This window comes from Dermochelys coriacea, chromosome 9 (genome assembly GCF_009764565.3).
Source record: "Dermochelys coriacea isolate rDerCor1 chromosome 9, rDerCor1.pri.v4, whole genome shotgun sequence".
In the NCBI taxonomy this organism is placed as follows: Eukaryota; Metazoa; Chordata; order Testudines; family Dermochelyidae; genus Dermochelys; species Dermochelys coriacea.
The window spans coordinates 24828838-24846195 of NC_050076.1; the positions used below are offsets into that span (position 1 = coordinate 24828838).

Here is a 17358-nt window from a genome sequence, read left to right on the forward strand (position 1 = left end):
CCACAGAGGATGAGCTGCCTCCATGGAAATCCAGAAATATTTTATTTTCAAAAAAGAAATGAAATGAAGATTCCAGAATTGGTTTCTGTAGGTTCTTTTTAATTATTTTCAATGTAAAGAGCTAGTGCATTCTTTAGATTGGTAATTGCTGCTTAAAACTGTGAACTGTTAAATCCCTGTGTTAGAACATCCATAATTGAAGTGCTGGTCTCCTAAAAGACCTCTTGGTTAAAATTACACACTCTAGAGTTACAAGATAATAAACCAAACCTGATTAATGATGCATGGAGCTTCAAAAATGCAATATACCCACCCAGAAGCCTCAATACTTGTTTTTGTCATCAAGGAATTGTCTCTTTTTCAAAAGAAATTATTATTACAATCATTAAAAAAAGGGAAATCATTTTACAGAAGAGAGAAGAAAATATCTCTGATAAGGAGTCTTGGACTCGTACTGAACTTTACTAAATTTTGGAGTGTTCGCATTCAGTGTGCAACATCAGGCCACTAGATAAACAGTTCTGAGCTGCAAATTCAGATCCAGATCTTGACTTGGGATTTTGGCCAGGGCCTGTCTCTACTTATTTAGATATTTCTATGAAATTGAATAGTGATTTCTAGGTCCTTGTAAAAGATTATGCTTTTTTTTTTTTTTATTATTCAGCCACAGAGTACTTGCCATTACAGAACTCCTGAGATTTTAACTGGGAACCCAGAGCCAATCAGAGAGGCTGCCTAAACTGAGCATAGTGGGCTCTGCATTTGTACAGATGACTCACAGAAATGAGGAGCCTACTGGACACTGTCTGCACTAGCAAACTCAGTAGCCGTAATTCACATGGCACATGGCCTACCCCCACTTTTTAATGGTAGTGAGAGAGAGAGAGGGAGGAAAGGTAATTGTTAGAGGGTTGTTGGGAAAGGTAAAAGAGGACCTGGCACTTTGGAGAGTCACCAAGGGATGTGGGAAATGGAACATTGACAATATTGGGAGTTGAGAGGAAGGGAAACAAGGGGATTAGTTCTTAAGTGAACTAATTTGAGCCTTTCATAAATATATGTGGGTTGAATACTGCACCTGATATGAAATTACTTTCATTATAAAAATGTTCTAGTATTTGCTTAGGGCAGTGGTTTTCAACCAGGGGTACACAGAGGTCTTCCAGGGGTACATAAACTCACCTAGATATTTGCCTAGTTTTACAACAGGCTACATAAAAAGCACTAGCAAAGTCACTACAAACTAAAATTTTATACAAACAATGACTTGTTGATATTGCTCTATATATTATACACTGAAATGTAAGTACAATATTTATATTCCAATTGATTTATTTTATAATTATATGGTAAAAATGAGAAAGTCAGCAATTTTTCAGTAATAGTGTGCTGTGACACCTCCATATTTTTACACCTCCCTGATTTTGTAAGCAAGTAGTTTTTAAGTGAGGTGAAACTTGGGGGTTTGCAAGACAGACTCCTGAAACAGGTACAATAGTCTGGAAAGATGAGAGCCACTGGCTTTGGGTACAGAAAAAATTACTTTTTAATAATAGTAACTATGAGTCTCAGCTTTTTAGATTAGCAGAGTTTTGTCTGTCTCCTTGGAGACTACAATCATCTGCACCAACGGATTTTCTGAATGTAAATTAATTAGTCTTCTGATAAAAATTTAACTCAGCTATCCAATGCCTAACATAAGAATTTAAAGTGATTTGATACACCTTAGAACTTCTGGGAGCAATCCAGCTTTGGCAGAGAGTGGACTAGATGACTCAGAGGTTTTTTCCTCTCTAATTTCCATGATTCAATGAGAAACTCTGACATGCTCCAAAGGTTCAAACCTGTTCTCAGTCACAGGTAAATTGAATTAGATTATCTTAATCCCTCAAAAAAATTGTTTATTTCACAAGACCCACATAAAATTCTCCAGGCCTGGAATTTCTCTAGTCTGCAGAGATTCTCTAGTCTGGAGTAGATGAATAGCTGTTGAGGTAATCTGCTAGATTGTTCCAGGCTCCCAGAAGGCGAGAATCTTCGAGGTGGATTGAGTGTTTCACGCAGAATTCCTACAAGCGAATGGCCTCTTGACACTGGGGGTGGGGGAAAAGAATGTGCCCCTCCCTGCTTGTTGATGTAATAACATGGCTGCCATGTTGTTTGTAAGGACTCATATAACTTTGCGTGCAATCTGGGGTAGAAACACCTGGCATGCTAGGAGGACTGCTCTGAGCTCTCTGACATTTATATATAGGGAGTGCTCCTCCTGAGACCATAGGCCCTGAGTCCTGAAGTGTTCAAGTCACTGAGATTAAGGATACTGGGGGTTGGGAACTGATGAAGGGAATACCCAAGATCACCAACTGGGGGTTCCTCTACCAATCCAGGGAGGTGAGGATCTGGGTGGAAACTGTAAGCACAAAGTCCAAATGATGACAGTTTGGTGAGTGCGCCGAGGCCAGCCACACTTGAAAGGGTCTGAGGCGCAGTCTCGCATGCTATATCATGTATGTGCATGGGGCCATATGAGCCAATAGTCTGAGGCAGAAACGGCCGGTTATGATGGGGAGGGCCTTGATCTGCGATATCAGAGATGATATTATCTGGAAGCAATCCTCTGAGAGGAATGCTCTGGCCCAGGTGGAATCAAACACTGCACCAATGAACTCTATCCTCTGAACGGGGTTGAGCATTGACTTCTGCTTGTTTATTCGCAGGCCCAGCGCTTGGAAAGTAGCTTAGACGAGGTGGAGGCTGGTCCTCACCTGGGCCTTGGACCATCCCTTGATCAGCCAGTCATCGACGTAAGGGAACATTTGCACTCCTCACCTTCTGAAGAAGGCTGCCACCACTGCCACGGATTTCGTGAATACCCGAGGGGCTGCTGACAGGCCAAAGGGGAGGGTGGTGAACTGTTAATGGGTCTGGTTCATGACAAAACTGAGAAATCTTCTGTAGCCCCAAAATATAGAAATAGGTATCTTTTAAGTCGAGGGCACCATACCAGTCCCCTGGATCCAGGGAGGGAATAACAGAAGCTAGGGACACCATGTGGAACTTCAGTTTCTTGAGATAACTGTTAAGGAAACAAAGATCTAGGACAGGTCTGAGACCCCCCTTGGCCTTCGGGATTAAGAAATAAAGGGACTAAAACCCTTTCCATCTCAAGCTCTGATGTATCTCCTCCACAGCCCCTACCCGGAAGAGGGCTTGCGCCTCCTGGTCTAAAAATGGCTCATGAGAAGGGCCCTAAAGAGGGATGGGGAAGAGGGATAGAAGGAAGGAATGGAAATAAACTGGAAAGTGTAATCTTCCTCCACCGTACTCAGTACCTAGCAGTCTGAGGTGATGAGGGACCACGTTGTGCTGAAGTGGGAGAAATGGTCTGAAAACAAAAAGGGGGCAGGATCCAGTACAGGAACTGGTATAATGCCCTCAGGCACCCCATCAAAAGTTCAGCTTGGAGTTTCCCCAGTATCTGTGAGCGAGCGCCTGGTAGCAAGGTTGAAGCAGGTGGGAGCAGTTGTCTGGGTTTATAGCCTCTTTTTGCTTCTTAAACGGGTCCTAGCACAGTGGTGGAGCTGAGAAGCGACCAGTTGTTGAAGCCTGTAGTGTTTCATCGAAGACACCAGGCATAGAGACCCAGGGGCTTGAGGGTGGCTCTAGAATCCTTCAGGCTGTGAAGCTTCACATCCATTTGTTCAGAGAAGAGTGAAGTGCCTTCAAATGGAAGGTCCTGGATGGACTGTTGGACCTCTGTTGGCAGAGATGTGGATTGGAGCCAAGAATATCTGCACATGACCACTGTAGACACCATGAATCTAGCTGCCAAAACTGCCACATCCAGGGTAGCCCGTAGGGAGGCCCTGGCCACAGATTTCCCTTTGTCCACCAGCACACAGAACTCCTGTCTTGACTCCTGGGGAACAGAGTCCTTCAACATCAACTCCCAAACATTAACATTGTATCTCCCCGCAACGTCTGCTGGTTGGAGATGCAGAACGGTAGACACCCTGTAGAATAAACCTTTCTGCCAAAAAGGTCTAGTCTCTTTGCATCCTGTGGTTTGGAGGTCACTCCTTGCTAACTGTCTGTCCCTCTCATTGGCCTCAGAGACCACTAGGGACCCCGGATAGGGTGGGAATACAAGTACCCACAGCCTTGAGCAGGAACAAAGTGCTTCTTTTCAATCCTTTTTGTGACAGGAGGCCGGGAGGATGGGGTTTGCCACAGGGCTTTAACTGGTCTTATAATGGCCCCATTGAGAGGGAGGGTCACTTTCAAAGGGCCTGCAGTGGTCAAAATATTGACCAGGCTGCGGGAGGATTCTTTGACTACCTCCACTTCCAGCCCAAGTTTCAAGGCCACTCTTTTCAACAGCTCCTGGTGAGCTGCGAAGTCATTGTGAGGGGGGATACACACACCCCAGACACTGCCTCATCCAGGCATGAAGAAGAAGAGACCTGTACCAGCAGGGGGTTCTCTTCTTCTCCTTCTGCACCAACTGGGTCCATAGATCTAGGTCCTATGAGCATCTGGAAGAGGGCCCTTGTATCGGGGAATCCCTCATGTGTTCCAAAACAGATATTGCATCTGCATAGGCCATTGCCCCCTGCGCCAAGTACTCAGTGGTACCCCTGCACTTGGATCCACCAACTTGGGGGTAGGGCTGATCGGGGGAAACTGGCAATGGTTCCTCAAGTGGGAATACAACCCCACTTTTGAGTTTGACAATGGGCCATTGTAGCGAAGGGAGACTCACCAGCGCAGCGCCTCCTGCTGGTCATCTTGGGAATTAGCTCTCCAGCGTATGGAGCGCCTCCTCCTGGCCGGTGTCACACCTGCCACTGGCCCCCATGTCCCTCCCGGACCCCCGTGCCCCTTTTCCTCGGGGTTCCGCCCCCAGCAGTAACCCACAATCTGGGTCTCCCCTCCCAGGGGAACCCCCAACCTTCTATCCCCACCTTGCCTCAGTGACTACTGCCAGTCATCATCTAGCCCCCGCTCAATGAGGCAGACTGAAGTCTGTAAACCACTCATCACTGGCAAGGGGGGTTTGGACCTGCTGCCTTTCCCTGCAGTCCAGTACCTCTCTTTAGGCCTTGCACAAGGCCTGTGGCCTGGGGAGTTGCCAGGCTGGAGCTCCCTAGCTTCTCTTGCCTTTCCCCAGCACTTCTCTACCTCAGGTACCCTGCTCCCAAGGTCCTTCTCTCTCCACTGCTAGAGAGAGACTGACTTAGCTCCTGGCTCACAGCCCTGATTGGGTCGTGGCCCCCGCTGTGGCTGCTTCCCTTAGCCTTTCAGAGAAGAGGGGTAGCTGCCCCGCTACAGCCATCCTCCGGAGACCATGGAGGGCAGTACCCATCGGTGCCAGGGAACAGCACCAAGGTGGGAAGACCTGCATAGAGGCAAGCAGGGACGGTTTCCCTCTAGACGGTACCGAGGAGGCCAGTACTGAACGGGAGTCCGAGACCACATGCTCCTTTCTGTTCACCACTGCCACCACTTGTTCCACTTGCAGTGGCTACTGATAGCACCAGCAGCTCCCTGGCCACAACTAACACCTCTGGAGTAGATGGTACTGTGATCCTGCTGGTGCCACATTGCCCCTCTGGTGCTAGTGATGGTCCAGGACTTGACTCCACAGAGCCTGCATATGAGATGGAGTCGACGGTGTCACCCTCGGAGTGGGGGCAGAGGAGTGGCCAGACTCAGGTCACAGTCCCCCTGCACTCCCTGTGCTTGGCTCTCTTTAGAGTTGGGAAACGTTCCCTCTTGGCCTGCTGCTTCTAATGTTTTTTCTTTAGCATCAGTGAAGGAGAATGGTGCCGAGAGACTCTCGTAGCAGGAGGAATATGCCACACTGATGCTGAGCTACTGGGTTCCGAGTTGAGCTACCTCAGTTCCAATGAGGGACGGAGCACTGCCTCCGTCAGGAGGGACATCAATCTGGCCTCCCTGTCCTTCGTATGGGGCTTGAAGTCCGGGCAGATCTTGCAGTGGTCCCTGATTGAGTCTCTCCCAGGCACTTCAGACAACTGGAGCGTGGGTCACTCACAGGCATGGGCTTGTGCAGGAGGCACAGGACTTGAAACTGAAGACCGAGGAATACTCTGGCATCAGTAGCAGACGAAACTCCATTAACAGGGTGAGATGTGCTGGCTAGCTATAGACAACTGATCTACAACAGTCCAAACTGAGAAAATAAAGAACCGGGATAGAGAAACAAGGGAAAAGGACTAAACTAAGACCACTAAGTAAGAATTTGCTGAAGTAGCAGGAGCTATTCCAGCAACCATCACGGCCAGTAAGAAGGAACTGAGAGGGTGCGGAGCTGGCTGGGTCCCTTATACCAGTGTATGAGCATGCGGCATTAGAGCACGCTAGAGCCAGCCCCACGAATAGCACTGAGGAAAAAATCTCCAGCAACTGTGCACACCGCACGCACACACCTAACATGGAATGGAAATGAGCAAGCATTCAGAGAAGAACCTCCTGCATCAACAAATATATGGATAGGAATCTTATGAGAATTGATTTTAACTCAGGATTTCTGGTGATTCCTGTTTCCAATCAGTCTGGAAATACGCCAGGAATGGCCTCCTCCAGCATTTTGGCAGTTCTGGTTAAGGAAGAGGGTAGGGAAAACAAAAGTTAAAATTTCAGAACTTTTAGGTTGAGTTCTATACTATTAATACATGAGATTGGTACTTATTCCTAAACTAGTTTGCCTGGCCCTACTTCAGAAATACAGCATACTGGATTTGGATTTCTGGATTTTTTGGATGGGCAGGCTAAGGGAGTAATTCAATAGTTTTAAGGCATTTATTATTTACCATTTATTGACAGATAAAATTCCCTACATTTTGGCCACCCATAAAGTAACAACATGATAATGTTATTTATTCACATGTAAGTTCTTGATATTTTGGCCACTGGTACTATAAACAATGAATGCCTTAAGATTACTGAATTTACCTCACAGCCTGATGGTATGTACACACTCTTTTACAGTCTATAAGCCACTTTCCACTGGAACCAAAGCAGCACCCTAGGAAAACAACTGCAGCTTTAATGAAAAGAACAAGAACTGAAGAATGTGCATGGAACTTTGAAATTACTAACTTCCTTAAAAATCTAGTGTGTCCTTACCATTAAATTCTAGCTGCATATCCTGCCATTCTCTGGAATCCTATATAACTGTGCATATTAGAAGGAATTTCTTCTCTCTGCTGTGACTGGATAACTATTTATTTCAAAGGTTTCACTGTGCTTTGTATCATGGAAGCGAGCAAGCAAAGGATAATTTTATTTACTTGTGGTACTAAGATTGAGAATATTGGGAAAAACAGGAATAAATAAGGAGTAGGAATCAGGAATGACTGTGGGTTTATTTTTTTTTCCCCCCAAGGAAGTTTAACATGTACTGTGCATGCCAGATATTGCAGAACTGACAGATGGCTGAACAGATGCGGTGGGATAGAAGAAGCTTACTAGGTGAACCATTAAAAAAAAAGTACATGAAAAGAGTAAACACCACACCATTCATAGTCAAATCCCTCCCTCAAGCCTCCCTCCTCCAGAAATCTTGCCTTATTCTCTAGGGTTGTAGAATGCTGTAGAGAAACTATAATTCTGCTGATGCTAATATTGCAGATTGTCTTTAATGATTCAAGTGGAATCAATTTACTTTTCTATCTTTTGATGTATACAAGCTGTCATTAGAGCCAAAGAAGGGTTTGTAACAACATTCTGGTGCACACTATGCTAGCAATCCTTCCTACTCAGTTAATCTGTTCTATGGTGTAGATACATCCATCTAGAGAATGAACTTGTAGATTCAGGAAGGAATTCCCTCCACTCCATGCAAGGCACTACACAATTGGCCTACTGCATTCCATGAAATAACTTTGGATCCACTGGGGACAGCAACTTAATGGTATTTTGGCTTCAGACAGACAGGTCTTGGAGGACATAACACAGACTGGTCAGGAACTTTTTCTCTGAGCTTGTCCTCATTAAGTCTGTTTACTTAGGTCTGTACGGTAAGAGGTCATTGGCAACACTGCAGAGTAATGGAAAGGCCTCTCCAGCAGGAAGGACAGAGGACGAGTTAAATCTCAAAGGAAAATCTTGTTTTGAAGTCCCATGGGGTTACACACTTATCAGATTCTGGCCTAACAGCTGATCTCTGCTTCTTACAGTTGAAGCTGGGGGTTGCAGATTACATGAGATAACCATGATGAGAAGTTTTGCATGAGAGGCAGAGACACAGTCAGAATGGATGGTGTGACCTCATCACAAGAGCATCATTTATTTGTTTTCCTCTTAGACTTCTCTGGTTTTCAACCACTTTTTACACCCCCATTGGAAGACTAAACGAAGTCGAGGGGGTACAATTAGTCTAAGGAAAATTCTGGTACACAGCATGCTGCTAAACACTCATGCTGCTCATCCTGTGAGGCAGAATATAAGCGGGGAAGTGGAACCGCAAGATCATTTGTGTCAGCGTTCAAAATTCTGCAATTCTATTAGTTTCTTATGCCAGTTCAGGTGTGAGGTAGGTGATAATCCATCTAGGTAGAGACTAACCCTGTCCACTGAGGGATACTAATGCATTAATGTTTTAATATGGTTAAATATAAATCTGTACATCTAAGAAAAAAGAATATAGGTCATATTTACAGGATGGGGGACTTTATCCTGAGAAGCAGTGACCCTGAAAAAGATTTTGGGGTCATAGTAGATAATCAGCTAAACATGAGCTCCCAATGTGATGTTGTGGCCAAAAGAGCTAATGCAATCCTGGGATGCATAACCAGGGGAATCTCGAGTTGGAGTAGAGAGGTTATTTTACCTCTGTATTTGGCACAGGGTGACTGCTGCTGGAATATTGTGTCCAGTTCTAGTGTCCACATTTGAAGAAGGAGAGGGTTCAGAGAAGAGTCACAAGAATGATTAAAGGGTTAGAACACATGCCTTATAGTGACACATTCAAGGAGCTCAATCTATTTAGCTTAACAAAAAGAAGGTTAAGAGGTGACTAGATTACAGTTTGTAAGTACCTACCTGGGGAACAAATATTAGATAATGGGCTCTTCATTGTAACACAGAAAGGTATAATATAACCTGAAAGTTGAACCTAGACATATTCAGACTGAAAATAAAGGATACCTTTTTTTTTTTTTTTTTTTTTTTTTTTTTTTTTTTTAACAGTGAGAGTAATTAACCACTGGAACAAGGTTTGTGATGGATTCTCCATCACTGACGATTTTTAAATCAAGATTGGTTGTTTTTCTAAAATATCTGCTCTAGGAATTATTTTGGGGAAGTTCTATGTATTCCATTATACAGGAAGTCAGACTAGATGATCACAATGGTCTCTTCTGGCCTTGGAATCTATGAATCTATGAAACACTCAAGGACTGTTGTTGCAGAGTTGTTAAATGGATGAATTTCCAATTTGGCTGTAGAGGTTTTGTATTCTATAGCAGAGTTGGATGAAGAATTCACAGTGAACATCTTGTCTATTCACCTATTTTCTGTTTGCAAGTTGTTGTCAAACATCTTACAACTCTCTCAAATTCAATAATTATTCAGAATTACTTGACAAAAATGTCAGCTATGGCTCATTCAAACAGTTCGTTGCAAATATTCAAAATTTTAGATGAGTGGCTTAGCTTTGGGTGGATACATAGACCACATAATGTTTCATTATTATTTATTATTTGTATTGGGGTGGCAGCCAGGAGTCCCAGTCATGGACCAGGACCTAACCGTGGTAGATGCTGTGTAAACACATAACAAAAAGACAGTCCCTGTGCCTATGCTGAATGAACATAACTCTTAGAATCAGGTTCTGGCTTGTCATGTTTACAACTTCAGAATTCACTTCTCAAGAATATTCTCCAATATTCACTTAAAATGTGCTATTTGCATGAACATCGTGATCCAGTAAACCCATTTCTTAGAATATTCTCAGAAAGTGAACATTCACACAAAGTACAAAACACAGTCAAAGTGAATTTAATTAGAAGAGTGAACCAAATATTCATAGCAAAGTTTTGCAATATTTGCCCATGTCTGCTGTGCTCTAATGTAGGCCACATTGGTTGGTGAATAGTTCATTTCTGAGCTAGGCCCAGATACTTTCTAAATACAGCCAACAACAAAAACAGAGACTCAGAAAGTCACTTGTGGTTTCTTCTTCTGCTGCTCAATAAAGAACATGAAGGCCATAAGTGAGAGCAGCCATAACATGCTTACACATAAAATACTCTCTACACTGTCTTATATTATAATTGACTGAGCAAAAAGATTATTTCTCCCTCCAAATACAACATGTCATATTTTTTGACTTTATCACCCATCAGTAAATCTCCCCTGGTCTTAAAATCTCAGGCCAATTTCCTCATCTTCTAGCTGCAGGGAGTTGTCAGTCAGTGTAACGCTAATGTAATCCATTTAGAGTTCAAACTGGAGCCTATCTTAGTTAACAAATGGGCTTCAAAACCTCTGAATTTCAAGCTAACAATTTAGAACACAGTTATCAAAGTCCTGGACTATTTAATGTAGTTATTCTACCACCCATGACAGAGTCAGATTCTGCAGACTGCAAGGTTTATTTGTTTTTTTTAATTAAGTTTTTAGTTCTAATGGTTGAGAAGATAATATTCTTAACTGGAACCTGTGTAGGGCTACATTAGGTTGAAAAACACCTGACAGCTAAGAGAAGTGTTAACAGTCTCCATTCAATAGGTGCTAACTCTGAAGTTTAATTATAATTCAAAAGCCAGATTTTCAGATGTCTAATTACATAATTGTGCATGCAAATCAGGCAACTGACTATGCAAATGGACAACTGAACAAAGGGCCAGAATAGCAGTCATTTTCCCCCACTGAATGTAACAGTGACTTTGTCAACTATGGATTTGTTGAGACTAGGATTTAAAAGTGTGATGTTAGCATGTGTCTGCTAATACATGCTAACAAACATGTTTTAAAAGTCTAGTACAGACAAGGCACACTGCCTTCAATGCATGCTAAACTGGTCAAGACAAAGCTGAGGCTTCCCCTAGCATTGAAGTGAGGGTGCCTTGTACTCACTGTACTTTAAAAACAAGTTTGTTAGCAGATATTATCTAACATCACACCTTTAAATTCTAGTCTAGATAAGGCCTAGAAGGGCCACACACTATCCTTGATCTTCTACCAACCTCCATTTATCATCTGTAGTAGCTCCACAGTGGTAGAAACTTGGTCACAAACTATGTAGCTCCAGCCCATGGATCATAATTAAAAATATAATTTACCCTAACTTTACCCATGATGCCTCCCCTATATTAAGTGCTGCATTCCAGATCATATTATTTAGTAATTCAAGCTAACATCACTGATCACCTTGAGAAATATTTTTTTTTATCAGTCCTCATCCTGCACTATAGAAGTCAATAGGAGTTTTGTCACCAATTTCAATGGGAGCAGAATCACGTCCGTTATGAGTGGAAGACAAAAGAAGAGTTCCAACTGTCTACTGCCCAGAAAAAATGCAATCTATTTGATCTTGTTTTAAAGTAAGAATAAAGTTATGGCATTGAGCTCTACAGCATACTCTCACTGAGGGCCAAATTTTGAACCCCTTATTTCCATTGGCAAGCAGGTACTTGCTTGAGTACTGCCACTGAAGTCAATGGGAATTACTGCTCACCAATGGCAGTGAGGCATTCACAAATTGGCCCTAAGATGGGTGCCTCAGAAACCATTTTAAACTTAATATCACAGGCACATCCTGAAAACATAAACAGGGCAAAAGATTTATTACATTATAGGAATGGGCAGGCAGATTTCATTTGGCATGAAGAAGTTTCAACACAAATTCATTTAAGGTGTGTTTGATGAAATCAGAAAAAGGATATAAACTTGGGGAAATGAACAGCATTAAAACTACCCCAGCAATATAAACAATCCTCAATACTTTCCTATTTAAGAGATATGAATGCATTTAGAATAAGTGTAAATATTAAGGACTCCAAGGTCTCAAGAGTGAGGTGTTTTATAGTGAATCTGCCTCACCTGAATGCTTAGTAAATAGATTTTCATTTTCCACTATGATTGGTGCAAGCCATTTATCCAGAATCAATCATAGATTCATAGATACTAAGGTCAGAAGGGACCATTCTGATCATCTAGTCCGACCTCCTGCACAGCGCAGGCCACAGAACATCACCCACCCACTCCTATGAAAAACCTCACCCATGTCTGAGCTATTGAAGTCCTTAAATCATGGTTCAAAACTTCAAGGAGCAGAGAAGCCTCCCTCCAGTCAACCATGCCCCATGCTACAGAGGAAGGCAAAAAAACCTCCAGGGCCTCTCCAATCTGCCCTGGAGGAAAATTCCTTCCCGACCCCAAATATGGCAATCAGCTAAACCCTGAGCACATGGGCAAGATTCACCAGCCAGATACCCAGGAAAGAATTTTCTATAGTAAATCAGATCCCATCCATCTAATATCCCATCTCAGGGGATTTGGCCTATTTACCCTGAATATTTAAAGATCAATTACTTACCAAAATCCCATTATCCCATCTCCTCCATAAACTTATCGAGTAGAATCTTAAAACCAGATAGATCTTTTGCCCCCACTGCTTCCCTTGGAAGGTTATTCCAAAACTTCACTCCTCTGATGGTTAAAAACCTTCGTCTGATTTCAAGTCTAAACTTCCTGGTGGCCAGTTTATATCCATTTGTTCTTGTGTCCACATTGGTGCTGAGCTTAAATAATTCCTCTCCCTCTCCTATATTTATCCCTCTGATATATTTATAGAGAGCAATCATATCTCCCCTCAACCTTCTTTTAGTTAGGCTAAACAAGCCAAGCTCCTTAAGTCTCCTTTCATAAGACAAGTTTTCCATTCCTCGGATCATCCTAGTAGCCCTTCTCTGTACCTGCTCCAGTTTGAATTCATCCTTTTTAAACATGGGAGACCAGAACTGCACACAGTATTCTAGGTGAGGTCTCACCAGTGCCTTGTATAACGGAACTAAAACCTCCTTATCCCTACTGGAAATGCCTCTCCTGATGCATCCCAAAACCGCATTAGCTTTTTTCACAGCCATATCACATTGGCAGCTCATAGTCATCCTATGATCAACCAATACTCCAAGGTCCTTCTCCTCTTCCGTTACTTCTAATTGATGCGTCCCCAACTTATAACTAAAATTCTTGTTATTAATCCCTAAATGCATAACCTTACACTTCTCACTATTAAATTTCATCTTATTACTATTACTCCAGTTTACAAGGTCATCCAGATCCTCCTGTATAATATCCCGATCCTTCTCCGAATTGGCAATACCTCCCAGCTTTGTATCATCTGCAAACTTTATTAGCACACTCCCACTTTTTGTGCCAAGGTCAGTAATAAAAAGATTAAATAAGATTGGTCCCAAAACCGATCCCTGAGGAACTCCACTGGTAACCTCCCTCCAACCTGACAGTTCGCCTTTCAGTAGGACCCGTTGCAGTCTCCCCTTTAACCAATTCCTTATCCACCTTTTGATGTTCATATTGATCCCCATCTTCTCCAATTTAACTAATAATTCCCCATGTGGCACGGTATCAAATGCCTTACTGAAATCTAGGTAAATTAGATCCACTGCATTTCCTTTATCTAAAAAATCTGTTACTTTTTCAAAAAAGGAGATTAGGTTGGTTTGGCACGATCTACCTTTTGTAAAACCATGTTGTATTTTGTCCCATTTACCATTGACTTCAATGTCCTTAACTAATTTCTCCTTCAAAATTTTTTCCAGGACCTTGCATACTACAGATGTCAAACTAACTGGCCTGTAGTTACCCGGATCACTTTTTTTTCCTTTCTTAAAAATAGGAACTATATTAGCAATTCTCCAATCATTCGGTACTATTCCTGAGTTTACAGATTCATTACAAATTCTTGCTAATGGGCTTGCAATTTCAGGTGCCAATTCCTTTAATATTCTTGGATGAAGATTATCTGGGCCCCCGATTTAGTCCCATTAAGCTGTTTCAGTTTCGCTTCTACCTCTGATATGGTAATATCTACCTCTATATCCTCCTTCCCATTTGTCATGCTACCATTATCCCCAAGATCCTCTTTAGCCTTATTAAAGACTGAGGCAAAGTATTTGTTTAGATATTGGGCCATGCCTAGATTATCTTTAACCTCCGCTCCATCCTCAGTGTTAAGCGGCCCCACTTCTTCCTTCTTAGTTTTCTTCTTATTTATATGGCTATAGAACCTTTTACTATTGGTTTTAATTCCCTTTGCAAGGTCCAACTCTACTCGACTTTTAGCCTCTCTCACTTTATCCCTACATCTTCTGACCTCAATTAGATAGTTTTCCTTGCTGATCCCTCCCATCTTCCACTCCCTGTATGCTTTCTGCTTCTTCATAATCACCTCTCTAAGATGCTTGCTCATCTAGCTTGGTCTACAACTCCTTCCTATGAATTTTTTCCCCTTTCTTGGGATACAGGCTTCCGATAGCTTCTGCAGTTTTGATTTAAAGTAATCCCAGGCCTCCTCTACCTTTAGATCCATAAGTTCAGTCCAATCCACTTCCCTAACTAATTTCCTTAATTTTTGAAAGTCAGCCCTTTTGAAATCAAAAACCCTAGTTGCAGATTTATTTTTGTTAATCCTTCCATTTAGTTTGAACTGAATTAGCTCATGATCACTTGAGCCAAGATTGTCCCCTACAACCATTTCTTCTATGACGTCCTCGCTACTCACCAAAATTAAATCTAAAATGGCATCCCCTCTAGTCGGTTCAGCAACTACTTGATGAAGGAATCTATCAGCTATCGCATCTAGGAAAATCTGAGCCCTATTATTATTACTAGCACTGGTCCTCCAGTCTATATCTGGGAAGTTAAAGTCTCCCATGATCACGCAGTTTCCATTAGTATTTACTTGATTAAAGACATTAAAAAGGGCTCTATCCATATCCAAATTAGATCCCGGAGGTCTATAGCACACCCCAAGCACTATCGTAGGAGAGGCTTTACTAGTTTTCTTCCCCAATGTAATTTTTGCCCAGACGGACTGTCTTATCCATTGCATCGCTTCTTATTTCTTTACATTCTACCTCATCATTGATATACAATGCTACTCCACCCCCTTTACCTTTGTTTCTGTCTTTCCTAAACAGCACATACCCTTCAATACCTGTAGTCTAGTCATGACTACTATTCCACCATGTTTCTATTATCCCTATAATATCTGGTTTCACTTCCTGCACCAGTAGCTCTAGTTCCTCCATTTTGTTACCTAGACTCCTCGCATTGGTGTACAAACATGTTAATTTTTGCTGTTTGGACTCGCTCACATTTTGTACCCTATTAGGCACAGTCATTCTACAGCCAGTATAACGTATTAGACTAGTATCCACACCGCCCTCGCTCCTTATATACATTCTCCTACCCACGGCTGTATCCTTTCTTACTTCATCTTCTTCCCTCTCAATGCTAAAATCTGGCGTGGAGATTTTCTGGACATCTCGCATCCATCTCCCCCCAATTCCTAGTTTAAAGCTCTCTTTATCAGTTGTGCCAGCCTTGATCCTAGAAGTCTATTTCCTTCCCTACTCAGATGAAATCCATCCCGAGAGAACTGACCTCTGTCCGTGAATGCCTCCCAGTGGCCATACATCCCAAAGCCCTCCTTATAGCACCACTGCCTAAGCCTTCTGTTGACAGTCATAATTTTGTCAGACCTTTGTTGCCCTTCTCTAGGAACAGGAAGGATCCCGCTAAAGATCACCTGAGCCTCAATTTCCTTAAGTGTCTTCCCCAGCCTAGCATAGTCTCCCTTGATACTTTCCAGCGAGAATCTGGCTGTATCATTTGTTCCCACATGAAGGATAATTAGGGGATTCTTTCCCGCTCCCTTTAGGATCCTTTTCAACCTCAGGTCTACATCCCGTATCTTAGCACCCGGAACACAGCACACCCTTCTATTCTCAGGATTAGCTCTAGTTACAGGCCTGTCTATTCTTCTCAGTAAAGAGTCCCCGATCACATAGACCTGTCTTTTCCTGGTGACAGTGCTATTCTCCAGTCTCTCCCCTGTTCCCTCTGGCTGCAAGTTCTTTCCATTCCTATTTTCCCTTACAATCCTCTTCAACCCATCATGTATCCTCCTGGGGCTCATATTTGGTGTAGTCTCCCTTGACTCTTCCCCTTTTTCTATAGGACTAGCCTCTCTTCTCTTCTTCCTTACCCTTCCACCTTCAACAAGTACCTGCTGAGCCCCTTCTTCATTTTCCAACTCTGCAAACCTGTTCCTAAGCTCTATTTCTCCTTCACTAACCCGTCTTTTTCTCTGCCTGGTTCTTTGAGTCACATGTTTCCACTGACCACTTTCCTCATCCAGTCTCTCCTCAAAATTCCCCAGCCCTGCTTCCATCTGTGAATCTGAGCTTTTCCCTTCAGATACCTCATATCTTTGCTCCATCATCTGCTCAAACCCCTTCCTAAACTCAACCAGACTTTCCACCTGCATCTCCAAACCTCGGATCTTTTCCTCCATCAGCTCTATCAGACGACATTTCATGCAGAAAAAACTCTTACCGGTTCCCCCCTCCAGGATCATGTACATACCACAGCTTCCACATCCAGTCATCCTCAATGTGTCTTTCACTACAGGAGTCACTTCCACAGCTGTCTCTGTATCTGTCATCTCCTTCCCACCTAAATCCTGTTAATCTGGGAAACACAAGCCACACCAAAAAGACCACACACCCCCCAGCAAAAGCAAACCCCAAACAAGCACCACAATCCAAACTCCCCTTGCAAACTCCCACTCAAACTCCCCTGTTTAGAGCTCTGTTTGCTAGCTCCTGTGCCGCTGCAGCTGTCTGATTTTAATCACATTAAAATCTTTTGTTAAAGCTCTCACTAACCTTCCATTGGGGTATTATTGTCTGGTCGATTTGCAAAGACAACATCCACATACTCAAGCTGTAGTCTCTGGAGAGAAGCCTTTAATCCTAGAAGCAGCAAGAAAAAAAAAAGAATACATATCATTAGAAATAGCCAAAATGAAGTTTGGAACACATCACAAAAGAGGTGACAGTTCCAACATATCACAGTACAGGCCTATCCTAAACTGTACACTGGAGATGGACAATGATGTCTCATGTCTGCTCAGCCACATAAAAAAAAAATCAAAGTTTGGCTTCATGCAGAATTCATAGCCCTCCACAAGAATTTTTTTTTAATTACCCTCAAATTTGGATTGGAAAAGACACCATCCTGGTGAGCCTGTCAATTGGCAGCCTCCAGGGACAGAGTTCACTGATGTTGTTTCAGTTA

General features: G+C 42.8%; 1 protein-coding gene across 5 annotated transcripts in view; it reads right to left on the reverse strand.

Annotated features, from left to right (window-relative positions):
- Positions 1 to 17358, reverse strand: part of KCNAB1 (potassium voltage-gated channel subfamily A regulatory beta subunit 1) — a 242096-nt gene that overhangs the window by 28126 nt on the left and 196612 nt on the right. For all 5 annotated transcript variants that reach the window (XM_043491524.1, XM_043491525.1, XM_038417509.2 and 2 more), the window contains one exon: positions 16947 to 17033. In XM_043491524.1, the coding sequence (XP_043347459.1) occupies positions 16947 to 17033 (87 nt within the window). The remainder of the gene's footprint in view (positions 1 to 16946; positions 17034 to 17358) is intronic.